At 35.9% G+C, this 24,695-nt stretch overlaps 4 protein-coding genes across 8 annotated transcripts in view; all 4 read left to right on the forward strand.

Annotated features, from left to right (window-relative positions):
• The window catches only part of LOC111704888 (regulator of nonsense transcripts 2-like), a 9,937-nt gene extending 392 nt beyond the window's left edge, over positions 1 to 9,545 (forward strand). Inside the window, 15 exon segments of the mRNA XM_023477270.1 lie at positions 135 to 318; positions 405 to 472; positions 872 to 1,210; positions 1,272 to 1,318; positions 1,708 to 1,844; positions 2,531 to 2,617; positions 2,809 to 4,202; positions 4,321 to 4,432; positions 5,055 to 5,140; positions 5,904 to 6,000; positions 6,819 to 6,919; positions 7,312 to 7,440; positions 7,805 to 7,900; positions 8,242 to 8,736; positions 9,319 to 9,545. Coding sequence (XP_023333038.1) covers positions 135 to 318; positions 405 to 472; positions 872 to 1,210; positions 1,272 to 1,318; positions 1,708 to 1,844; positions 2,531 to 2,617; positions 2,809 to 4,202; positions 4,321 to 4,432; positions 5,055 to 5,140; positions 5,904 to 6,000; positions 6,819 to 6,919; positions 7,312 to 7,440; positions 7,805 to 7,900; positions 8,242 to 8,736; positions 9,319 to 9,499 — 3,553 coding nt within the window. The 3' untranslated portion in view covers positions 9,500 to 9,545.
• Positions 9,516 to 13,972, forward strand: LOC111704889 (transcription activator BRG1). Its single transcript, XM_023477271.1, has 8 exons — positions 9,516 to 9,585; positions 10,020 to 10,121; positions 10,686 to 11,001; positions 11,131 to 11,199; positions 11,428 to 11,567; positions 12,187 to 12,344; positions 13,358 to 13,452; positions 13,544 to 13,972. Exons 1-8 carry the CDS (start codon positions 9,550 to 9,552, stop codon positions 13,951 to 13,953), a joined length of 1,326 nt encoding a protein of 441 aa, XP_023333039.1. The 5' UTR covers positions 9,516 to 9,549; the 3' UTR covers positions 13,954 to 13,972.
• On the forward strand, positions 13,971 to 20,519 carry LOC111704886 (gem-associated protein 5). Its single transcript, XM_023477266.1, has 13 exons — positions 13,971 to 14,083; positions 14,164 to 14,273; positions 14,635 to 14,729; positions 15,268 to 15,331; positions 15,409 to 15,469; positions 15,641 to 15,732; positions 16,003 to 16,073; positions 16,234 to 16,397; positions 16,671 to 17,273; positions 17,347 to 17,921; positions 17,976 to 19,573; positions 19,761 to 19,800; positions 19,877 to 20,519. The coding sequence occupies exons 1-13, from the start codon at positions 13,972 to 13,974 to the stop codon at positions 20,501 to 20,503; spliced, it is 4,212 nt and encodes a 1,403-aa protein (XP_023333034.1). The 5' UTR covers position 13,971; the 3' UTR covers positions 20,504 to 20,519.
• Positions 20,482 to 24,695, forward strand: part of LOC111704890 (PI-PLC X domain-containing protein 3) — a 5,680-nt gene continuing 1,466 nt past the window's right edge. The window contains exons 1-7 of one of the 5 annotated variants that reach the window (XM_023477273.1): positions 20,482 to 20,627; positions 20,750 to 20,814; positions 21,501 to 21,573; positions 22,681 to 22,749; positions 22,930 to 23,023; positions 24,045 to 24,137; positions 24,238 to 24,318. In XM_023477273.1, coding sequence (XP_023333041.1) covers positions 20,545 to 20,627; positions 20,750 to 20,814; positions 21,501 to 21,573; positions 22,681 to 22,749; positions 22,930 to 23,023; positions 24,045 to 24,137; positions 24,238 to 24,318 — 558 coding nt within the window. In that variant the 5' untranslated portion in view covers positions 20,482 to 20,544. Of the gene's footprint in view, positions 20,643 to 20,749; positions 20,815 to 20,835; positions 21,010 to 21,102; positions 21,209 to 21,500; positions 21,574 to 22,680; positions 22,750 to 22,929; positions 23,024 to 24,044; positions 24,138 to 24,237; positions 24,319 to 24,695 lie in introns of those variants that run through there. The other 4 variants (XM_023477272.1, XM_023477275.1, XM_023477274.1 and 1 more) reach the window with 4 other exon arrangements.

The following is a 24,695-nucleotide window of genomic DNA, read 5'->3' on the forward strand; positions in this document are numbered from 1 at the left end:
GGGGGGGGGGGGTCCTAAAACCGTTCTCTAGAAAATTACCTAAATTTCCGTTTGAGTTGATTTCTCCCCCGCCCTAATTTTTTTAGAGAAATATAGAATCTGATTCAAATGTATTTACATTCTCAATTTATCAGAGATGAATCTGGAAGTGCTTCTGCGGAACTGGAGCAGAAGATTGAACCCGTAGTTGAACCTGCACCTGGTGTTGAACCTGTACCTGGAGTTGAACCTGCTCCAACTGAACCTGAGCCTGAGCAGGAGGAATCTCCTATAGATAATTCTCAACTGGAGAGAGATATTCTTGATTCATATATTCAAGTAAAGACTTTGCAGATACGAATATGTCTAAATAAATGGGGGGGGGGGGGGGTTTCAATTTAACCAATTTAAATACTCCAATTTAGGAGGTTGGTGAAAAAATACAATGGAAAAATAATCTGAGAAAGCTAAACACGGACGCAGCAAACGACAGGTATAAATAGATTTTTTCTTTGTCTATTTATACTTTTCATCTTTTTAAAATTTATTAAAGGGACTGTGAGCGTAATTTCAAGTGACTCTCCATGCAAAGATGGCTATGCCTGATTTATACAATTAGATATCAATGTTTTTGTTTCTTTAAACTGTTCATTTTTATTTGCGGTTTCTCTTGTTTGTAAGAAGCAATGGAGAAATTCACAGAAATAAACACTTCGGGTCAGAAAAACGCCGGATTCTTCGACATTTTTAATCAGATTAAAGGTTCTAGAGTACTTTTGCAAATCCGGCATTTCCATATTGGTATAGAGGGACACTTGAAGTTACGCTTACAGTCCCTTTAATTTAAAGTTTAATATTCGAATCTTAAAAAAGAATAAAACATCTTTTTGAGGCCTGAGGATGACCGTCACCTGTACAAGCTGGACAGCAGCCTCAAGAAGAACACGGCATTCGTCAGGAAATGTAAAACCTTCAGTGAAGGGCAGAAAGATCAGCTAATGAAGGAGATGAAGGGACTGAACCTAACTAAGTATTTGGGGGAGCTAGCTCAGGGGTTAGTGGAGTGTAAACTCAAGATGTCGGATATTGGTCCCGTTATAGAGTTCTGCTCATCAGTGCACCAGAGATATGCAGAGTTTGCTCCATGTCTTCTGGAGAACTGGAGCAAGGCCTTATTTATGAAGAAGGAGGATAAGGTTCAAAACCCGAGTAAACTTAGAGTTGATTTAAGGTAAATCCTGAAGAAGAGAATCATTTTCTCCCTTTATGATATAAAATCCTTTGTTTTTTAGGTTTTACAGTGAACTCATTGCAGTTGGTATTTTCAAACTTAAGGAATGTTAAAGTTAAAAGATTAAATTCACCTTTTGATTTAGATTTTAAAACTTAGATTAAAAGATTATTTTGTTTTGTAACTAAAAAGGGTTATGTATGTAATGTATATCTATATTTATTAATGTTGTAAAATTGGATTTTAACTGTTTCATCTTCATGCCAAAGTTGTTACTTTTGATAAAGAAATTCCATTTGGCTACAATTTATCAGAAAACATACAAGAAAAAGTAATATTGAAAAGAAAATAGTGAAACTTTTATAAATATTTAATACCTGATCCGAATCCAGCTTCCAGGGGACAAAAAATGAATCCACATGAAAACAAAATTGATCCTTATCTCTGATCTCCCAAGAGTATTGTGGGTATTATTTAACTTGGATTGGATCAGGAAGGATTACCGCTGCTGGGGAACGTGTTGATGACCCTGGTGGCTCAGGACAAGGAGACCCTCTCAAATATTTCAATAATTATATCATTCTGTAAACATTGCGGGGACGATTATGCTGGGCTAGTTCCCTTCTCCATTCAGGTGAATATTGAATACTCAGAGGTCGGATTTTATGAATAGCAAGAATTAGTTGAACTAGGTATGCGCTAGAGAAGTAGTTCAACGTATTTAGTTCAACTACTTCTTGCTATTTATTAGTTTTAACCTCAGAGTTACGGTCTTCAAATATTATGGGAGTAGTCATTGCAAAATGATATCATGGGGTCATTCTTTATAAACGCGGTCAGATTTTGTAAAACATGAAAGCCATGTCATGAATTTTAGCAATTTGAACACATTTAACAAATTATGAGAAAACATTAAATACTAAAATTGAGACTTCTATGATCTCTGGGTCATGAGTTAAAGCCTCCTCAAGTTCCGGCTTCGGACCATTTTAGGTTTATCATCCACGCTTTAATCAGCCGTAACATGTTTTTGGTCATAAAGATATCATGCTGATTTGGTGCCAATTTTACACTGATTACAAAAGGTTTAAATTATATGATAATTCATTTTTTTAGATTGCATATTTTTGGCCGCGAATTCATGAAAGATTTTATCCTCCGAATTATAAAAAAATGAGATATTCCTTTTCATGCATTTTTTACATGTTAAGAAAGTTGCTGCCTAGGATCTCTCAAAAATATTTGTTTTAAACCCACTCTTTCAATTTGTTAACTAATTCTTCTAGACTGTTCTGAGATTATATGGTAAAATTTCTTTAGAAACTTGCAGAGAAGCATAGATACACCCTTCCCAGAGCATCTCTGCTCCCAGCGGAGAAACAGAAACCTGTTCGACATATTCTAAAGGAACAACATAAACATAAACTCTTGACCCTTATCATGGTAAAACTATTTCTAAAATCCTGATCAGATATTTTTCATTCCTTTTCATGTGTAAACTATATTCTAACTTTGAGAATGTACAAAACATAAGATGATATTTATTCAACGAAATATTACACTAAGCTGAATGTATGTTTATGTTGAACACCGTCTAGGACTACTATACTTGTCTAAGTTCCGCGCTTGTATCCTTACATAAGGAGCAAGCTCTCCTGGAGCGGGGAAACCGCCGTCAACTTCTCACAAAAGGAGAGATAAGCACAGAACGAAAGGAGAAACTGGAACGGCTTCAACAGGAGAAGGAGAAGCTCTTTAACAACACCCAGCAGATGGCTGAATCGGTAGGGGAGGAGATGGTCATCCTCCCGGTGGTGCAGTCCAAGAAGGACGAGGAGGAGGAGGCTGAACTAGCAGCAGAGGTTACGGAGGATAACCTGGGGACTCTATGGGATGATGAGGATACCAAGGCGTTCTATGAATCCCTTCCTGATCTAATTGCTATAATTCCATCTATTCTCTATAAAGACAGCAAGGAAGAGGCAGAAACTGAGAAAAAGACTGAGTCCAAACCAGAACTGAATGATGATGACGATGATGATATTCAGCAGGATGAAGATGATGTTGAAGAGGTAAATCTTGAGGATGATGAGGATCTGCATGAAGCGATCAACATGTCCACAAGAATGATCTTCGATGCATTTCTCGCACAGCTGCCCCACTGTGTCAACCGAGATATGATTGATACTGCAGCTGCTGAGTTCTGTATGAACCATAACACAAAGATGAACAGGAAGCGCCTGGTTAAAGCTCTCTTCACCGTGCACAGAAACAGAACCGATCTCCTCCCATTTTACGCTCGTCTTGTTGCTGCCCTGGCTCCTTGTATGCCAGATGTTCCAACTCAGTTGTGTTCAATGTTAAAGCAGGATTTCAGGTGGCAGGTTCGGAAGAAGGATCAGATAAAAATTGAATCAAAACTCAAGGTTTGCAGATTCATCGGAGAGCTGGTGAAGTTCAACATGTTCAGCAAACCTGACGTTCTATTCTGCGTGAAACAACTTCTATTCGACTTTTCTCATCATCATATTGAGATGGCCTGCACTGTAATGGATTCTTGTGGAGCATTCCTATTCCGATCCCCGGACTCTCACAGGAGAACAAAGATATACCTGGAGCAGATGATGAGAAAGAAATCCGTCCTAACCCTAGACAACAGATACTCCACCATGATAGAGAACTCCTACTATATGATCTCCCCCCCGGACACGCCCCTAGAACAGAGAAAGGAACGCCCCATCCCACACCAGTACATCAGGAAGCTTCTCTACACCGACCTCAACAAGTCCAACTGTGAGAAGATCCTGAAGCAGGTTCGGAAGTTTGATTGGGAGAACCCCGCCATGGCGGCGTATATTGTCAAGTGTATCAAGAACGTCTGGAACTTAAAGTATTTTAATATAAGATATTTAGCTTCTCTTCTAGCAGGACTTATCCAGTATCATGATTGGGTTGCTCCGGTAGTAATTGATGAGGTTCTAGAGGATATTAGGTAAACAGAAATTTTGTTATTACTTTTATTTAAATAATGATAACCCTGTCAATTAATAAGAATTAAGATAAACAAAAAATAACACCGCCTGGAAGCATGATGAATGATGAATGTCTAGGATGGGAATGGAGGTGAATAATCCTAAGTTCAGCCAGAGAAGAACAAGTGTTATTAAATTTCTGGGAGAACTTTATAATTATAGAATTATAGATTCAGCTCTTATTTTCAAGGTAGGTGATTCAGACATATATCAGTTAATTTTATAAAAACTTTTCTTCTGATAATTTTCTAATAAAGAGAAAATTTTACCGCTAAAAAAACTGTTTCTCCCATACTATGTAAAACTATAGGAATTGCTTCGCAATTCTTGCCTATAGTTTTCCTTAATAATATTTAATAAAACACTAAAAGTTACTCCCGCCGTTTACCCGCACTTAAACGATTTTACCTAGAAACTAAATTTTTACAATTAAAGTCGACCCACTTAGCTTAAAACATCAAAACCAAACAAGAAAATTCCCGTGGGTCTCCCCGAGTTCTCCAACCAAAATTTGAGGCAAATCGGTCCTGGGGCTCCTGAGTTGTAATCGGACAAACAAACAGACACACAGACAGACAGATAGACAGAGATTACAACTTTAAATATATAGATAATAATATAATAATAATATATAAATAGTAAACATATTTGACATGAAATATTGCATCTTTGATAACAGAATCGATATCATTTCCAATATACATAATTACTAAAATGTCTGAGACATAATACATATATTTAAGAACAACCCACTATATTAGTAAAATATCTTTTACATTTGAAAATTTGTGAAACAAATATTTTTTTTCTAGGTTTTATATTCTCTCATCACATTTGGAGTAATCCTTGATCACGACGAGAGTGAAAACAGTCCTGATCCCCCTCATCATATGCTTAGGTGGGCGTGTACAGTCATAACCAGTTTAGAGCAGGATTAAAGTCGTCTTTGTTAAAATAATTAGAGTTAAGCTAAAGATTTAATAATTTGTGATGAGTATGGTCAAGGTTGTATATTAAGGTTGGTTCCTCTAGATGCGCTCCATTTTACTGAAAATATCGTCTCCTAAGATAGATAGATAATTAGTGACGTCATGTAAGGTTTTTATCTTTCTATCTCTTAGTAGACGACATTTTCCGTACATTGGAGCGCATTGAGTGTAACCAACCTTATTATACAACCTTGAGTATAGTTGATAAATCTTTTATGTTGAGATCAAGCATGGCATTGATCTCCATCTTGTATAATGATCTACGGATTAATTTAATTCCTCTTTGATATCCTGTGGTGATGGTAACCAAATAATAATTGTTTAGTTTATAATAGTATTCTGGTTTTCTTTTTCTTTTCAATTTTGTGATTGTTTATTGTTTTTTCTTTTTTCTCAGTTGTTTTTAACCTCTCTTCTCAAATCTTTGATATAAAAAAATTACTGCAATTTCTGGGAGGAATAAAAACAGCTAAAGTTGCTCTGAGTCTGTTTGTATATTACTCCCAGATACTGCAGTACATTTTTAATTTAAGCCAGGATATGGTATTTCCGAGATTATATATATTGGTAAGAACACTATAAATTGCTTTTAGGCCATAAAAGTATTCCTTTTAAATTTTTGTTGAGATATTTTTTTGTCGAATCTCTATTTTTTTAATGAAATCTATTTAGGTTGAGATTGGTTTGTGTACTGCTAGACACATGCGGACAGTACTTCAGTACAGGAAGCAGTAAGAAGAAACTTGATTACTTTCTTCTTTATTTTCAGGAATCTTATTCTTAAACATTTTTCCAAATACTATTCGAATGACTTAGAATAATCCAAAGATTTATTTTTTCCATGGAAAAAGTTCTGCACTGAATTATGAATGTTTCTTGCATTAACACAGTAGTGTTTAGTAGTTAAAATACAAATTTGGAAATGAGTTTCAAATCAGAGTAGTTGGATACAAAACCCAGAACTAATTTCAAGGGAACTTTCCTGGGTAAAATTATGAAGCGATCAACAATGTTTCCCATTTCTATTCCGTGTTGAATGAAAAAATATAAACCGTCTTTTACGACTCCTAAAAATTCAATAAACACCCTAAGTTCTCTAGCCGGACTCACTCACAATTTGATGTCTTACGTTGCTACAAAAGCAGACAATATTTTCCTTATCTGTGAGAGCCAGTTCCAATTCAAACAGAGTCAATTTTTGGGGTTTACCCCTTTTAAAGGTTATGTTATTGGGACCGTGTGTTTGTGTGCTTTTGGTCTTCCAACTGGAGTGGCTTTTAGATCACAAACCACAGATTGATAGAAACATTGGATAGAAATAGTGCCAAATAATTCATCAAATTCTATTTATTCTAATCTATAAATGGAAGGGAGCTCAATTCTGAAATCTCAGATTGAAGGATTGACAGTGATTATTATTATTATTATTATTATTATTATAATTGTTATTGTTATTGTTATTGTTATTGTTATTGTTATTGTTATTGTTATTGTTATTGTTATTGTTATTGTTATTGTTATTGTTATTGTTATTTCAATATTCAAGATCCCTTGTACGATAGTTAAGAATAACAATATGTTCTTCAGAGATATTATTGGTTTAAACGCTCCCATCCACAATACGAGGATGAGAGAAATTTCCCTCTCGGGATGAAGAATTTGTATCTAGAAACTGTTCATTCTCTCAGGAATATATTTTAAATTTCAAAAAAATTATATTTATAAAAGATTGAAAAACCACTTACCTCACCTTATTAGATAAAACGGAATAAAACAATCGATATATTTTTTATCTAGATTCTATAGGCTGAATACATGTTATCTTTATTTTATTTTAATCTTCATTTTATATTCATTTTATCTCGAGGCTGAATAGATGTTAATTATCTTTATTTCATTTTAATCTTCATTTTATCTCGAGGCTGAATAGATGTTAATTATCTTTATTTCATTTTAATCTTCATTTTATCTCGAGGCTGAATACATTTTAATTATCTTTATTTCATTTTAATCTTCATTTTAAATTGATTTTATTCATTCAAATTAAGAAATGAACGTGTTTAAAATATATTGGATTAAGGCCGAAGCTAAAACTGCTTTCGAGTTTCGAGGATTCCTGCCTCGCGGTTCAGAAAGCAGAGAACGCGTTCCTAACTGTTCTCAAGCAGAAGGGTTACCTTGCAGACATTTCTTCAGAAACCAAGGAGAGGTAGGAGAATAGGGAAAGGGTTCAATATTTAAAAGTTGAAAATTGTTATTTATTGACGTAGTTTCCAATAACCCTGCATTTAAAGAGCTACCTTGTACCATTTAAACTTTTAACTAGGACCAAGAAGTTTTATCACTAACATGGAAGAAAATAGTGATTTTAAGAGAAAATGAAATTTGATTTGGTGTAAAAAGTATCGAAAATGAGTAAATTAAAACGACTTCCTAAAAATATTTAGCACTATAAAATGAAAGTAGCAAACGGTTGGTTAGTTCAAAGGGGGCTGATTGATTTATAAATTTATCGTTTTATTGATTGATTGATTGATTGGTTGATTGTCTTATTGATTAATTGACATCTCTAGGGACGGGGATGGTTTGAATACCATCAGCGAAGAGCAAGATGAAGATAATTCACATTCCCAGCACTCCATGGATATGTCACAACACAGTAATAACAGGTTAGGTTTAGATATGTTATAACAATATTGATTAGGTTGGAGGAATTAGGAAATCATACGACGCGATCTTTAAACAACTCATAAGGTATAAAAAACTTCCTGAAACTACTTTTTATCCAATCACAATGAAGTGAAAACATAAACCTTGCTTTCCACAGTTAATGCGTATGTAATCCTTAACTCTAATCCTTTTTTTAAAATTCTTACTTAGGGCGGTTGTACCGAACCGTAGAGAAAACTAATAATTTATAAAACCGTTGAATTTTGTTTTCTACGACTGTTTTATACTTGATTTGGGTATTACTTAAAAGATTCTTAATAAAATAACTTGCTATTTTTAGATCTAGATCTGCATCACAGGCTGTAGGAAACGGAGATTTTGAATCCCAGGAATGGGAGGAGAGAGAAGAGAGAGAGGAGAGGGATGAGATGGAGGGGGTGAGCCAGGACAGTGAAGATGAGGGCGTAGAGCAGGGTGATGAAGAACTCCTTCTCCCCTCCGCCCCTGTCAAACTCTCTTGCAAGGAGGACGACGACTTTCTAGCTGACCTGGACAGGATGGTGAACGAGAACATCAGTGAGAGTAAAAATTTGCTCCGGGATAAGAACACACTGGCAACTGTATCAGCTCCTATCAGTACCCAGAAAGGAAAGAAGAACTGGGAACAGCTGCAGGATGAGGGGGAGGAGGATGAGAGTAAGGTTCAGGTGATGATAATGCTGAGGAAAGGAGGAGGGAAGACGGGAGGAGTTACTAAGATAACGAAAGGAATATCTGTTTCTGCGGACAGTCAGCTCGGAGAACAGTTTATTGCCAGGGAGGAACGAGAAGCAAGGTAAGATCAATAATAAAAGGGATTGTAAAGAAAAAAGGAAAGGGGGTACAGGGTGAAAGCTAATTACTTTAGCCCTTGATCGCGACCCATGAAAGTTACGAAAGTTATATCTGATTATCCTGTCCCGAGAAATTGATAAACAATTGTTTCTTTTTACGAAAATTCATATATATGTATATATTTTGAATAGAAATAGTAGGTTTAAACAGATCATATTCAGCAAATCTTAAAACGAAGATATCCCAGAGAAACCTAATTGTAACTTAGGTGTGCTCCCATTATAATTTTATAATTTTTATTTTAATTAATAATATAATTTATAAGTCTGTATTACGTCACCAGAACTCCCACCAATGGTAGTGCACTATACTGGTCACGTGTCTCCATTTGTATCACAAATTTATTTATGATGTCATATTTATTATTTAAGACATAATTTTAATGTATCGGATTCCGTCCGACAGATTTCTTGGCAGACAAACGTTTATAACTACCTAATAATGATAATAATGTCTTTCTTACTTTGAGATCTATTAAGATAAATTATGCTCAGTAAAAAGATTAATCAATCAATTTGTTCAGGGAGAAGGCCAGATTAAAGAAGTTGACCCTTGAGATAACAGAACGGCAGGAGGAGGAGGAACTAAGCGAAGCAATCACACATCTGCAGAGGGTCACCCTGGGAGCAAGGAAGGGGTTCAAGCCGAACAAGGGAGCACCGGACGCAGACGAAATATTTGGCAAACGAGCATCAAAGTTTTGAAATAAATAAATTTAAATGTGATTTGGAAAGATTGTGATATTTCAGATAAAATGGAGGAATATGTTGATGTTGGAACAGATATAGAGGCAAGATAATCAAACATTTCGTAAACTAATATAATCTCTGTCTATCACTGTAAAATGCACAGTGAGAAAATCAGTGGTCTTCATATTTAGATTAGGGACAAATTGTTAAATTTTGCGATATTTTATTTTATTTCAAAAAAAGGCAAATATGAGGCTTTTATGAGGCTTTACTTTTAACTTTATAAAGAAACAACAGGTAGGAAAAACATTTTGAAATTTAAAAATACTCATGGTTTATTACTGAAATGTTGAGATAATCTGTAAAATTTCCGAACAATATAAAGATAAAGTAAAAGAAATGTAGAGGTATATATTATATCGAAAAATCATCTTCCCCTTTAATATGTTGAAAATATGTTGTCAGTTTAAATGTTTGAAAGGGGGGGGGTGTTAAATCTTGAAAATACCTACCCCTGAAGAATAATTTACTCTAGGTGGATGAAGCTATCTGTATAATCTGTGGTGGATCAACCTATGAAGGAGAAACTATAAGTTGTGAAACCTGTTTAAGATGGTTCCATTTTCAATGTGTCGGGGTAAGAAACAGTTTTCTTCATAACATTTTCATAATATTTTGGTACAATTCTCATCCTCATATCGATCTGTTAGAAATTTAGTAAAAGTGACTGTCTTTGTATTTTTAAGTGAACCTCCATTTAATGAGGGACTTGCCCTATTCACAACCGTAGCCTTGAAACTTTAATCTGAGAATAGAAAATTACGTTGTTTTCTACCTGAAAGTGTTTAATTTTGATAATTTCTCCATCAATGAAATAATCAGTTTAACAAAATCAAATATCATGGATATCGAATATATACTTCATGGGACAAAGATTTGTACATCGGACATGCCACTTCATCTAGGAAAGGTTGCTTAAAATTACATTTATAGTCTTTTGAAGGCCTCTAGATCAGTGGAATTCTATCCTGAAGGTTTCAACGTAACAAAAGTACTAATCGATAAATAGTCGTCCCGTATATTTTTCAACGACCGAGCAATGGAAAGCTCTATAATAAATCTGAGTTGTAATTGTTGGTATTTGGAAAGTATTTTTTATTATTATTTATTAATGCACTTTTAATACACTTTTTTGACGCAGGTTTCACACGAAGACGACTGTGTGCGAATGGAAGATGTTCCCTACTATTGTCCATCCTGTGCCGTCAAGGTACTGGGGGAGAAGGGACGGAAGAAACCCACCTCGAAATCTCCCCGAGCTCAAAAAAGAAAACCGAAACCTAAGAAACCTGCCAAACCTGTAAAAGTTAAACCTGAACCTAAACCAGATCCAATACCAAGTGATGGAATAAAGTTAAAAATTAATTTAAAAAATCAACCTGTCAAAACTCCTAAACCTCCGAAAGTTGCCAAGGCGCATAAAATAAGAACAGAAGAGCGACGATCATTTGTGGAAGGTAAACATGGATTTTTACAATAAAATTAATCTTTTTAAAATAAGTTTTTCAGATTTAAATCTACCTTGTACTAATTTCAACAAGGATTCCTTACATTCAAATTAATTCTATATGATATAATTTATTCAGATTTAAATCTTCCTGATCCTAATTTATCCGAAGAGTCTGATTCAGAAAACGACCAACCGCTAATAATTGGTAATTTTTATTTTAATTGTTGAAGTTATCAGTTAATAGACTGATGATCTCTATTCAGCACATGATTGTCAGATTAAACTTTGTATTTCTTATTAAAATTTAAATAAAAAGATCTTTTTCTTGAACTAGATAAAAAAAGGAATATCTTATTGGGACATTTAATTTTCAGAAAATGAGTAAAAAGTTTAAATGATAAAAACAATTTCTCATAATTTTTTTCTTCTTAAGATGAGATTGCGCCTCGAGCTGTAAAAGTTGGGCGGAGACGCCTGAGTCAGAAGCAGGGTGGAGAGGACGGATTCCTGATGAGGGAGATTCAGACTTTTGGATCAGAAATACGACAGGAGAACCTTCAAGCACTACTCCAGGTACACTATTAAACAGAACGGAACTACACGGATGTATATATAGATATAAATATAAATATAATGCAATGATCAGAGCAGCTTCTCAGTTTTCTTTTTTATTAACACAAATTGTTCCGGATTGCTCCTCTTCAGTTAATAAACATGGTTATAAATATAAATAATATTTATAAAATAGTAATCTCTGATTGAATTTCCGTTCATAACTCATGAAATCCTTGACCGATTTGCCTCAATTTTTGATTAAAATTCTAAGTTGAGTTGGTCGACTTTTGTAAGGAAAACTCTAGACAAAGCTGGTTTTATATATTAATAGAATAATTTAAGTAAAAGAACTCATGATAAATATAAAACTATCTGTTCCGAAGATAAATCAATTTCAATATTTATCCAGCCAAAAATCTACATTCATACAAAATAAATTATGAAAGGTTTTCTCACACAATCTTTTGCTTCACATGAAAACATTTATCATAATTTCTAATATAAAAATAAAAGAGGGCAGCTAGCTTTTTGAATTAGTAAATTCATATTAGAGTAGTTTGTCCCTTAAAGTCTAGTTTTATTTGATTTGAAATATGATAAAAAGAAAATTTTAAAATTAGATTTTCCTCTGGCTTAGGTTGGATCTGTTGATGATATTGACGTGGTTGATGTTGGACTGGATATAGTTGAGATTGAGAAGGATGATGTAACTGAGCAGGATGAGGAGGAGAGATGGTTGGCTGCAGTAGAGGAGGGAAATATTGAGAAGGTGCAACAGGAGGATGCAGAACTCAGGTTAATATGACTTGCAATTATCCTCCATAGCACAATAATCCTTTATACAGGGTAGCCCAATTATCCTCCATAGCACAATAATCCTTTATACAGGGTAGCCCAATTATCCTCCATAGCACAATAATCCTTTATACAGGGTAGCCCAAACTATTTGGAAAGGCCTTTAAGTGTAAAAAGTGTAAAAGAAGAAAATATTGAACAGGAAAATTAGAAGTCTCTATCTATACACTATCTTTTTTACCGATAACGAATGAAGACGAATATGGGATGGGAGAGGTCCCCCCCCCCTTACATATTCTAACTGAAATTAAATGATCTAGAAAGTGTGTAGAAGATGCAAAACTTGTGCAAGTAATGCAATGGGAGAGGAAAGGGTTAATGACTTAATCACTCCCCCCCCCCNAATACAGGGTTCGGAAAAAAGCAAGATCTTTTTAAAAATAGTTCTTTCTTGTAAATATTTAAATATTTAAAGATATTGTAAAATTTAATTGAAATAAATTATCAAAGTTAAAATACAGGGTAAACCAAAAGTTCCAGGATAAGGGTTTTAAAATGATAAATATTATTTAAAAAAACTCAAAAATATGCTATTTTTTACTGTTTTTAATTTAATAAGGGTTATATTAACAATTTGTGTCATTCAATGTTTTCATTTGGCGTAAAACTATGTCGAACAGCTTCTCTCTAAATGTCTTCAGAAATGTAAGAGATCCTAAATCCCTGACTACTCAATTCTAAATGTTATGTTTAGAAGTGTAAGAGATCCTAAATCCCTGACTACTCAATTCTTAATGTGTTTAGAAGTGTAAGAGATCCTAAATCCCGGACTATTCAATTCTAAATGTTGCGTTTAGAAGTGTAAGAGATCCTAAATCCCGGACTACTCAATTCTGAATGTTATGTTTAGAAGTGTAAGAGATCCTAAATCCCTGACTACTCAATTCTAAATATGTTTAGAAATGTAAGAGATCCTAAATCCCGGACTACTCAATTCTAGATGTTTTGTTTAGGAGTGTAAGAGATCCTAAATCCTTGACAGCTCGCCAGAGATCTTTAATGAATGATGGATTAGAAGTCGAAGATCTTTATCAAGCTTTAGACTTTGGTAGGTTACAAGCAAACAGGGCAGGGCAGGGCAGGGCAGGACAGGACAGGACAGGACACTGTAAAATGTAGTTATTATAATATAATTTCAGGAAGCAGAAAGAAAACTGATGTCAAGGAAGAAGACACTGAGGAGAAGGCGATTAAAGCGAAGAAGAGAAGAGAGCTTGAGACTGAGAAGAAGGAGAAGATAAAGAAGAAAACTATGGACACTCTTCTTAAAAAGAAGGATTCTAAAACTACAAAACTTTTAAAATCATTTAAATCCCAAAGGGATGAATTACCAAAGATATCTTATGTTCAGAACCAGTTCGGGTCATTTCTCAACTTTCCTCCGGGTGCAGAGTTTCCAATGGAGAGTAGGGCGGAAGTATCTCCCCCTGCTAAGGTTTACTGCTGCATGTGTTCAAATTTAAAGAAATATTCTTGTTCAAAAACTGGGAAACCTTTATGTAGTCTTCAATGCTATGGAAAAAATTTAAGTTTACGTAACTCCGCTTAATGTTATTATTTCAGAAAAATGGATGAGTTTTCTCTTCCTCCTTCTCCGAACTGGTTCAGCTCCGGAACCTTGAGCAGTTCTCCGCTGGGTTTCGTGGCGTACTCTTCTCAAAACCAGATTGTTATTCTAGGTCTGTCAAACATAATGTTGATGAATCATAAATTTATTTTTAACTGTTCCAACATACATCTACTAATATTTTGTTTTCAGAAGTACCTGAAATTCCTGTGAGCTCTAATGAGAGTTGGAGAGAGGAAAGTACAGGATTAAATCCTCCAAAATCATTTATAATTAATGATGCACATGAAGATAAAACTAAGGTATTTTTCTGTATTATTTTAATTTAAGTTGCGTCGTTATTCACATTTTATTAGAGAGCGTTACCATTTCTAGGTCATGTTAAAACTCTTCAAAACAAAAAAAACTGTAGGTGTTCAGTGTATCCTAGTATACTTTAGGTGTGTAGTGTATCCTAGTATACTCTAGGTGTGTAGTGTATCCTGGTATACTCTAGGTGTGTAGTGTATCCTGGTATACTCTAGGTGTGTAGTGTACCTAGTATACTTTAGGTGTGTAGTGTATCCTGGTATACTCTAGGTGTGTAGTGTATCCTAGTATACTCTAGGTGTGTTGTGTATCCTAGTATACTCTAGGTGTGTAGTGTATCCTAGTATACTCTAGGTGTGTAGTGTATCCTGGTGTCCTGATCCTACTGGAGGACCTGCTCAGCAGAACCTGGCATCTGCTGCTGATGATGGAAGTGTCAGAATCTGGAGGTTTGTAAAGCTATCTGAGTACAAATTAAGCCTGAATGATATTTAATATTAAGTTGACGAAGTACTAAGAATATTTTATTAAATTTATCGAACGATGGGTTGTCTTTTAATGAAAGAATCAGTTCTTCAAAGGGACATAATATGCAATTTCAATTGAAATTTCATTCATTGAGTGGCATGTTCATTGTTCAATGTCCAGTGTACCCTTTAAAGTTAAGTGTTAAATTCTGACACTTATCTTCCATCGTCTTGGCTGCTAAAAATCCGCAAGTTATCGTAACATTTGTTACACAGAAAAACTGGTTTATCTTATTCATTGTTAATGAAGAAAGGTTTAAAGGGTACCGTTATGAATCGGATATTCCACTTTATTAACGGAGGGTCACTTGAAGGTACCTCTTCAGTCGTTTTACGATCATACAAATTCTTTGGGTCGAGATATTTTAACAAAATAATTTTTTTAATTAACAATCAAATAGCCTCCTTGCCAAACCAAGATACTTCGTCTCCAGTGAGAAACTTGTTATTTTGTTTCTAGATGGAGTAAGGAGTCTTGTTCCTTGGTTGGAAAACATACTTTACATTCAGAAAACCGAGCAAAGGTAATTCGTTTAACATTTTTTTGAACATCGTAGCAGTGTCCTGTTCAGACCTTGAGCAACAATCCGTTCTTGTTCAGGTGTTTGGTTTAGACTGGAGTAAACCTGATCCTAGCCTCGTGGTTTCAGCTGATGAAACAGGTTTAGATTCTGTCAAATATCTCTTTCTTCTGCATATTTTTAAAATTTATAATATATGAGGGGGGGGNCTCAATAATGTAGGGTACTGGTGTACTCTAGTGTACAGTACATCAGTACCCTACATTATAATGCAGTGCATTCGAGTTCAGTGCAGTACAGTTTTCTGTTTAGGTTGTATTGTCTGTTGGGATCTAACAAGTAATAGAACCAGAAAACTGGGATTGGGGAGATATTGTGTTTACAGTCTTGCTCTTCATCCCGAGGTAGAGAAAAGGGATTGTTTAGATAATTGGGTAGAAGGTACTAATTAGTAAACAAAGGATTCGGATTATATCTACAAGTCTTTATAAATTAATAAATGCGGTAAACTTACACTTGTTCTGCCATTTATTCGTAATATCTTCAGCATCATAAGATATGTAGATTCTTATGAATTATTTTTTCCTTTGATTGAAAACTCCCCTAAATATGCGGAAACTTGTAATAATTGTAAATGAAGTCTATAACGGATTTTTTACCTTTACTCTTTGAAGGACCCGGATATTGTTGGGTTTGGATGCAAACTTGGTCTCGTCATTATCGCTAGTCTGGCAGGAAATGGCAGGTAGGATATCATGACATAATATTCAAACAGCAACACTCTGAAGACGTACTTTTCAAAAAGAACTTTTTGTATTGTAAATTTTTTTTCTTTGATTTCTGATTGAAATCATTTGACTTCAATAAGAAATCCAAATGACTTTTTCGAAAAATTATTTGTTCAGAATAATTCATAAGATGAGAGGGCACGATGAGGATTGCTACGGAGTAAGCTGGTGTCCTGTTTACGGGACGGATTGGAGACTAGTTAGCTCCAGTAGGGATAAAACCCTGAGAATTTGGTCCCACGCCCAAGGGAAATCTACACATCAACTTAAACTTCCTCAAGGTAATGAAGAAATTAACGACTGACCTTGAGAAAACTGATCTAAGATTTTTCTGACTCAAAATTGTGTTAGATCTTGAATAAAGGCTAGATTGGGTTAAGCTGGTAGGTGGAGTGGGACGGGAGTAGACGAAGTTAGATGGGGTAAAAGGAAGTTACTCGATAATTAGATCGGATACCTTTTAGGTCGGTTTCCTCGAGGTCAGTTTTCAGAGCATCTTAAATAAAATTAAATGTTTTCTTTACGGAATGAAGAATTTATAATTCTGTTTGCAGGATTTAAGCGAGGTTATCAGCAGGGACAGTCCAGTAGTTTCCTAACCTGCCACTGGTTGGATGAGAACAGAATTCTATCAAGTGGAGAGAGCGGAGAACTTATGCTGTGGGATCTCAATACCCCGGAGAAGAAGGACGTATTCAAGTTTGAAATACTGCACAGGGAGCATAACAAGAGTCTGTTTAGTATCTGTGTATCAGGAAACCTGGTGTATAGTGTAGGACATGACCGAATAGTTGCAGTTCTTCAGATTAACTCCAAGCGTGTTCTCTATTCCCTGCCAACCCTGAATGGTTTCGCGTATTGCTTGGCGTCGAATCCTATAGATCCGAGTATACTTGCTATAGGATCGGGCGACGGATTGATCAGGGTTTGGAAGACGGGATCTCAGAAGCTATTCGATCTTCGGCACCTTCGCCTCAACCAGTCAAAAGTGATGAGTCTAGCCTGGCATCCAGTACGGGAGGGATTACTAGCTCTGGGTACAGATGAAGGTCGGGTTGGATGGGTTGATGCTCTGGGTTCCAGGAACCAGATATCCTTCAGCAACTTCCAACATAGAGGAGGGGTGTATAGTGTAACCTGGGGACCTGGGATTGCAGGTAATTATTTTTAATCCATCAATCAAACATTTTATTCTAAAATTGCGTTATTTTAATTATTTTCGTGTTGTAGATGATTCCGATCTTGCTCTGTACACAGTAGGAGATGGGAAACTAGTTCAACACAATACTAAGACGGAGAAATTTTTCGACATATTTTCCCTTCCTGACTTTATCACGGGGAATAAACCCAACGTATCCCAAGCTCTGTGGAAAACAATAGATGATAAAAACGTTTTAGTTCTAGGACTAGACGATGGGTCGGTTCAGTTTTATCATATTCCAGGATTCAAACTTTTCATGTCTTTAAAAAGTCACAAGAAATTGATCCAGAGTTTAGAGTTTAGTCCCGACTTTCTGAGTGGAGGTGAGGAGGCTAAATACAAAGGGTGGCTTGCTACTGCATCTAATGAGAATGATATTCATCTCTGGGATCTTGGTTCTATACTGGCAGGAGCACTCAGTGCAGAACCTGGAGAAGAACCTCTTATATTCGTAACTCCGACTGCAGTCCTGGTTGGACACTGTCTCCGGGTAATAGAGTTAGCTTGGAGCCCACACAAGGACGGAAAACTTGTCTCTGTGTCCTATGATTGTTCTGCACAAGTTTGGGATGTGGAAACTCTTCTTCCAACCTTTAATTTTCAGGTGAGATGGTTTTAATAATTTAAATTTATCTTACAATTTAATAAATTTTTTTAGGGCCATTCCAAGCGATTAATGTGTTGTATGTGGCATCCAACCAACCCTGATCTGGTTATATCCGGAGGAGAGGATTGTTCCTTGGTATTCTGGATCCCGGAGAAACAAACAGCTCAGAAACCAGTCTTGCGGAAAAAGAAGAAGGGGAAGGTTCAAGAAATTGAGCTTCCGGAGGTAGAAATCGAGGAAAAGAAGGAACTCAGTTTTGAAGAGCTCCTGGAGAAACACAGAAAGAGTCAGGAGAAAAGAATTGACCCGGAGCACCATGAACCTCAAAGGGAACCTGAACCTACATTCTTCAACACTAAGACGGCCAAGAGAACTAAAAGAATAACAAAGAAATCTTTCTTCCCAGTTTCCTCCAGAACAGAGGGAGCAAACTCATTCAAGGTTGGAGAGGATTGTTTAAAAATATCAAAATTTCGAAATAATGAAGACCCTTCTCAATCCCTCTCTGATAGGCTCCAATCCTTGAATCTAGACGAAACTGTTCCTGTCCTACCAGGAGCAGAAGAACAAGCCTATCTAGGATTTTTCTACGGAAAAGACGGAGTTTCTAGACTACTGGAAACAGAGAGTAAGGACGTTGAAGATTTTCCAACCAAATGCTCACATTCTCTCTGGATGGGAAATCTAGATGAGACTCTAAAGCTTGCTGAATCTGAAGGAAGTTTGACGGAAGGACTAGTTGCTCTATCCGCAGGGTTGAGTCAGGTAGTCTGGAGACAAACTGCCGCGGCATACGCTCTGCAGTTAAGTAAAGAAGACAATTATATGAAATCCAGTGAATTCTTTCTCTCAGCGCACATGGTTTACGATGCCATTGATGTTCTCCGGAGAAACAACGCATTTCAGGCAGCTCTAGCTATAGCAATAACTCGGCTACCGGAGTCTGACCCATTGATCCAAGAGCTGATGGTTGGATGGGCTAAGCAGGCGTCACAAAGTGGCAACCTACAGCTAGCCTCTAAATGCTGGGTAGCGGCGGGTAGAAATGATAAAGCGGCGGATACTCTCGGTAAAATATCCACGAAAAGTAGTTTAAAGGCTGCTATTGTACTCTCAGAGGATACTTCAAAGTCGGAGATCTACGCTCGTCAACTCTATACAGAGTGTTTGTTCTCCCTGGATACAGATCTCTGGTTTAGTGTCTCCGCTCTCATCCCGTCCCTAGCTTGGGGTTCGATACTCATACTTGTATTCTCTCACATCCATCTATTGTTAAAATCAGACAAATCCGTGTCCGAGCATCTCTTTGCTCTGATTGAGACAACATGTAGTGAGAAGAACGTAACCTGTGATAAATCCCAGATCCCGGTTCTGAACCAGTTTATTAAAACAACAACTACCAGTGACAAGTTCAAAGTTAGAATCCTGCCTGTTGCAGGTTTTATCTCTCAGGCATTTATCTCCAGGTCGGATCCTCAGCTCTGTCTTAAACTCATCTCACAAGGATTAGCAGAGCTTCACTCATATCCTGGAGAACTCGAGAGAGTGAGTAAATTCTTGCTCCCGGACGGAACCCAACCCCAGGAGGTTGGAAAAGTTCTCCTCTCTACATCTCTAGACTGGCAGTGTAACTGGCCAGAACTAAGGAAGCAATCCTATTCTTTATTATTTTTTTCAAAATATTTAATTGTTACTTTTAAAGATGAGATTTATAGTTTTCCTAAATCATAAAGCGGGGTTTTTTTTCCTCCAAATTTTTTATAATGTATTTCTGATTTGATATTTACGCCAAGATTTGTAAAAATATTAATAAATGGATTTTGATTGTGTTAGGAGTATTCAGTGCAGTGAGGCACTGTCCGTACTGAAGTCGAAGGTATTTTTTTGTCAAAGTAATAATAAAAAACCAGTTTTAAAACCAAGAATACTTGTTGTAAATTCTTCTTATCTAGGAAACAGTGTGGAACGAGCAGGTGATGATGGACGTAGCAGACGCTTTCATGCAGGAGGACGTCATCTTCTCACAGAAAATCATAGCAGAAATCTCCGAGGCCGAGGAGGCTCTGTCAACCTTCGACCCAGAGAAGGAGTCTTTACCTCTGGAGAACGGAGACGCTAATGGAACCTCGGAATCAGGAGAAGTAATAGATTTAACTCCTAGTCTGACCGGAACACAAACTGTTAGTCTAGGAGGAGACGGGAACTGGAAGAGTGATGGTATATCTGCTGAGATAGCTCTCCCTCCTCAAGGTTTAGACAACCTTCCTCCTCCTCCTAAACCCACAACATCCTTCTATGTCCGGTTTCTCCAAGGAAGGTCTGACTCGTTAAAAGCTCAAGAGGAGATACAGAAACTGAAATGGATTCTCTCTAAACAGAGTGCCCTATTAGTACCCTACCCTGATCTCACTCAGTGCTGTAGAGATCTGCTTTTGATCATCCTAGAGAAGAAGCTCGGGAGCGTGAGTCAGGAGGAGGAGGAGGAGGAGAAGAAGTTGTCCTTCAGTAAGAAGTTGGCAAGGTTTGGTTATTACAAGGGAACAAGGATAAATCAACAATTCTTTCTTAAACATTCGTAAATTTTTTATTTCAGAAGGAAAATGTTTGAGCACTATCAATCATGATGTTCGGGTTTCGAAGAAGAGAATCGGATGCTCCTGTTCCTAGGCAAGACTGGATGACCAGACTTCCGGAGAAAGCAAGGAAGGCTCCTCTCAGGAAATGAAAACGTCGGATTACATTCTGCTTAAGTAAAAAGATTTTTTTTCTCCAAAATTTTAACGAATTAGTAGGCTTGAAAACGTTTTGATCTAAATCCTCTCTAGTTCCCTCTGTATCCCCGGTAGTCATGATTCCTTCACTTCCTCTCTAGTTCCAGGTTGTATTCCAGGTAGGGATGGATTCCTTCACGTCCTCTCTAGTTCCTGGTTGTATTCCAGGTAGGGATGGATTCCTTCACGTCCTCTCCAGTTCCAGGTTGTATTCCAGGTAGGGATGGATCCTTCACGTCCTCTCTAGTTCCAGGTTGTATTCCAGGTAGGGATGGATTCCTTCACATCCTCTCTAGTTCCAGGTTGTATTCCAGGTAGGGATGGATTCCTTCACATCCTCTCTAGTTCAAGGTTGTATTCCAGGTAGGGATGGATCCTTCACGCCCTATCTAGTTCTAGGTTGTATTCCAGTCCAGGTAGGGATGGATTCCTTAAAGTCCTCTTTAGTTCAAGGTTGTATTCCAGGTAGGGATGGATCCTTCACGTCCTCTCTAGTTCCAGGTTGTATTCCAGGTAGGGATGGATTCCTTTAAGTCCTCTCCAGTTCCAGGTTGTGCACCAGGAAGTTATGATTCCTTCACATCCTCTCTGGTTCCAGCTTGTATTTCAGGTAGGGATGGATTCCATCACATCCTCCTGGTTGTGTACAGGTAGGGATGGATTCCTTCAAGTCCTCTCGGTTGTGTACAGGTAGGGATGGATCCAGGTTGTGTAATAGGTAGGTAAAGCATAAATTGAGAAGTAGATGCAAACTGTTTTCTGTATCTGGGTCTAGCGTTGTATTGATTATTCTCTTCTCTACTAGGTCCTGATCAACCAGAGTTAATTAGAAAACTTGCAAAGGATTTCCCTCGGATAGCGCAACATATCCTTTATAGGTAAACAATGATTTTTAAAATTCCATCCATTTTAAGACACTTTGAGAAAGAAATGTAAAAATAGGTTTCTTTTAAAATACACCTGAACAATTTTTGATACTTCTTACAAGTGTTTCTATTATTNAAGTCTTTCTATTATTTGTATTACTCAAGATTGATTAAAAGACGTGTATTCCAACTTTTTACGTTGCTTCGTTGTCTTAATTACTTGACTATGGGTTACCCTATAAACCATAGTGAACACTTGCTTTACGCGGGCTGATCTTGCATACTATTTTTCCTTAACTATTGAGTTTGGATAAACGATAATGATTTTTGTTAAACGCATTTGCGTGAAGTTACTAATGGCTTAAAGAAAATTTTAACTTCAGATACAATTGAGTTGTGTCCTTCTGCCCTTTTTCTCCGTTAGACATTTTTTCAAACAATATTGTTTCCCATTTTTTCCCTCTTACGTCTATCCTTTCCTTTCATGCTACAGAGCGTCACATATCATATTAGATTATTTCCAATCTTTAACACCGAAATAAACCCTTAATACTCGAAAAACTTATCATTCTCCGCAAGAAAATTCTTATATAAGCCTTATGTTATTTTTCAGAATGATTCATTCTTAATAAATTTTCTAATTAGTCCCGAAAATCGTAATTTAGACCCGTTCTCGGTCTAATATGATGTGGGACACCCTGTATGTAAACTCTGGGTTCTCTGGCTATGTTAGAAAGTCTCTCTCTCATATTCTCCTACTTAACTATTTCTTACTTCCTTGTGCTAGCCTTGCAGCACTTTGGATCAGTCTGTGTAAATGACATGTCCAACAGTGCCCATTTAGAAGTCTATTACTTGACAAAAGCACTCAGAACGCACTCCATTCAAACCCCTTGTAAATTATAACTTTGAATTATATGGGATGAAATCCAAGCCGTCAGTAACTGTTAGGAATCAGTTTTACTTATTAATTGATTAAATCTATATATAAATTAAAATAAATAACTTCCATCAAGTATGATGCAAAGTTATGGTTTTTAACTCGTTGCTTCATGTAATCAATGAAAATGAAAAAAAATATGATAATTTTGATTAAATTTAAATTTTTCTAATTCTAAGATGGAGTTTTACTCAGCACAAGGATGTAGTTTATCAGCTAGAGAACGGTATCAGATATTTTGACATAAGGTAAATAAAAAATACTGAGTTCATGCAGAATACTTTAGAAATAAATGTAATGATAATAATATTGATTTTTTATTGTGAATTGTGCACGTATGTAATTGTTTAAAGGAGTTTGTGAACCCTCCCTTTAAAGCAAAACTTGGAGAAAATATCATGTAAAAGCTAAGTTTGATAATAATTAAGGTTAGTTGCTGTCAATGATGAGTTCGTTATAATCCATTGTCTGTTCGGAGAACCTATACAAAATATACTTAGTAAAATTAAACTATTTCTTCAGGTAACAGGTAACCTCTAGTTGTTTGTTTGTCTGTCTGTTTGTATGTATGATTATAACTCGGGAACCCCTTGACCTTGATTTGCCTCAAATTATGATTGGGGAACTCGGTAGAACCTCGGGAATTAAATGGGTTGACTTTTATAACAAATTTTTTGTTTCCATACAAAGCTGGGTTCCCATGTTAGGGATCATATTAGAATTAGGCACTTCTAGGTGTCCCTCGTATTTGCTGGCAATCAAGTTCTAAAAAAGAGAAAGATTAGGACGCTTTTTCGGACGCACTTTCAGGAAAGCACATAGAGGACGTATATTGAGGACGCACATTGAAGATTTTTATTGAGGAGGCAAATTAAGGACCATTTAAGGACGTATATTGCATATTGAGGAGGAAAATTCAGGGGCGTACACAGGAGTTTAGCCAGGGGGGGGCCAGATTCAGGGGTTCACAAAAATCTCTAAATAGGAACAAAAAAATCAGAAGCACCGAGTGAAACGTAGTGAGCGAGACGAGGGGTTTTGATATGAAAACTAGTAATTTTAGTTTAAATTTTATGTTATGAAGATAATTTTTTTATTTTTCAACAACATAAGTTAAAGATAATGTTACAGTAAAAATTCGATTTTCCCTGAATTTGATGTTTTGTACACAGAAAATTTTAAAAGTTTTTATCTCAAATTTTACAATGTTGGATGACACTAAATGTTGATAATTTTGATATTACTACTCAAGTTCACTGATTTTGAATTGTCTGGACAAAATATTGAAACTGAGGCAATTGAGTTTTTAATACATACATTTAACAAATAATTTTTTTATTTGTTACATTTATCATGTATGTCTGTTCATCAATATATGCGTTTATTTCTACTCTTATCTAGCGTTTTAACTATTTTTACTAAGTTTAGACCTCTTAAGGAGGACACTCTGAGAGTCTGATTTGATTTGATTTGATTTTGATTCCAAGATTTTTTATCAATATTACTTCTATTATTAATTTTTTTAATCAAACTTGTATCATAGGAGAATCCTGGTGAAATAGTTATCCTTGATTTTCAACATCTTTATAACTTTACTCCGGAGAATAATATGGAGCTAGAGAACCATGTTAAACAGGTTAGAATAGATATCCTTGATTTCAACATCTTTATATTTTCAAACAAAAATTATTTCAAATTCATCAATTAGTTTTTATTTGAATGAATTTCTGGTTAAGGAGTTTGGAGAGAGTATTTGTCCCTGTCCTCAAGATCCAGGAGAGGTTTCATTAGATTTTATGAACTCGTTTAGGTTCCAGGTAATAAATCTAGAGGGTTATTCAGTATTTACGAAGGATTATTATAAAAATCTATTCACACACAAAGATATAATTACATACATACATTCTCATTGTCATTGTCATTGTCATTGTCATTGTCATACTGTCATTGTCATTGGTCGTTGTCATTGTCATTGTCATTGTCATTGTCATTGTCATTGTCATTGTCATTGTCATTGTCATTGTTGTCATTGTCATTGTCATTGTCATTGTCATTGTCATTGTCATTGTCATTGTCATTGTCATTATTTAACGGCTGGATAAAATTGGCTGAATTTTTGTAGGAAAGGCAAAAAATGTTCGATTTTTTTCTTTCAAAATAAAAAAAATAGTTTTTTGTTTTATTTAGTTTTTAT

The sequence above is a fragment of the Eurytemora carolleeae genome, unplaced genomic scaffold (genome assembly GCF_000591075.1).
Source record: "Eurytemora carolleeae unplaced genomic scaffold, Eaff_2.0 scaffold608, whole genome shotgun sequence".
In the NCBI taxonomy this organism is placed as follows: domain Eukaryota; kingdom Metazoa; phylum Arthropoda; class Copepoda; order Calanoida; family Temoridae; genus Eurytemora; species Eurytemora carolleeae.

Bases quoted from the DNA above. Each gene is read 5' to 3' on its own strand.
- LOC111704889 (XM_023477271.1), top strand. From the start codon at position 9,550: ATGGAGGAATATGTTGATGTTGGAACAGATATAGAG. The intron at 9,586-10,019 runs GCAAGATAATCA...AATTTACTCTAG, and splicing joins ATGTTGGAACAGATATAGAG to GTGGATGAAGCTATCTGTAT. The intron at 10,122-10,685 runs GTAAGAAACAGT...TTTTTGACGCAG, and splicing joins TCCATTTTCAATGTGTCGGG to GTTTCACACGAAGACGACTG.
- LOC111704886 (XM_023477266.1), top strand. From the start codon at position 13,972: ATGGATGAGTTTTCTCTTCCTCCTTCTCCGAACTGGTTCAGCTCCGGA. The intron at 14,274-14,634 runs GTATTTTTCTGT...AGTATACTCTAG, and splicing joins CACATGAAGATAAAACTAAG to GTGTGTAGTGTATCCTGGTG. The intron at 15,470-15,640 runs GTTTAGATTCTG...TTTTCTGTTTAG, and splicing joins GGTTTCAGCTGATGAAACAG to GTTGTATTGTCTGTTGGGAT.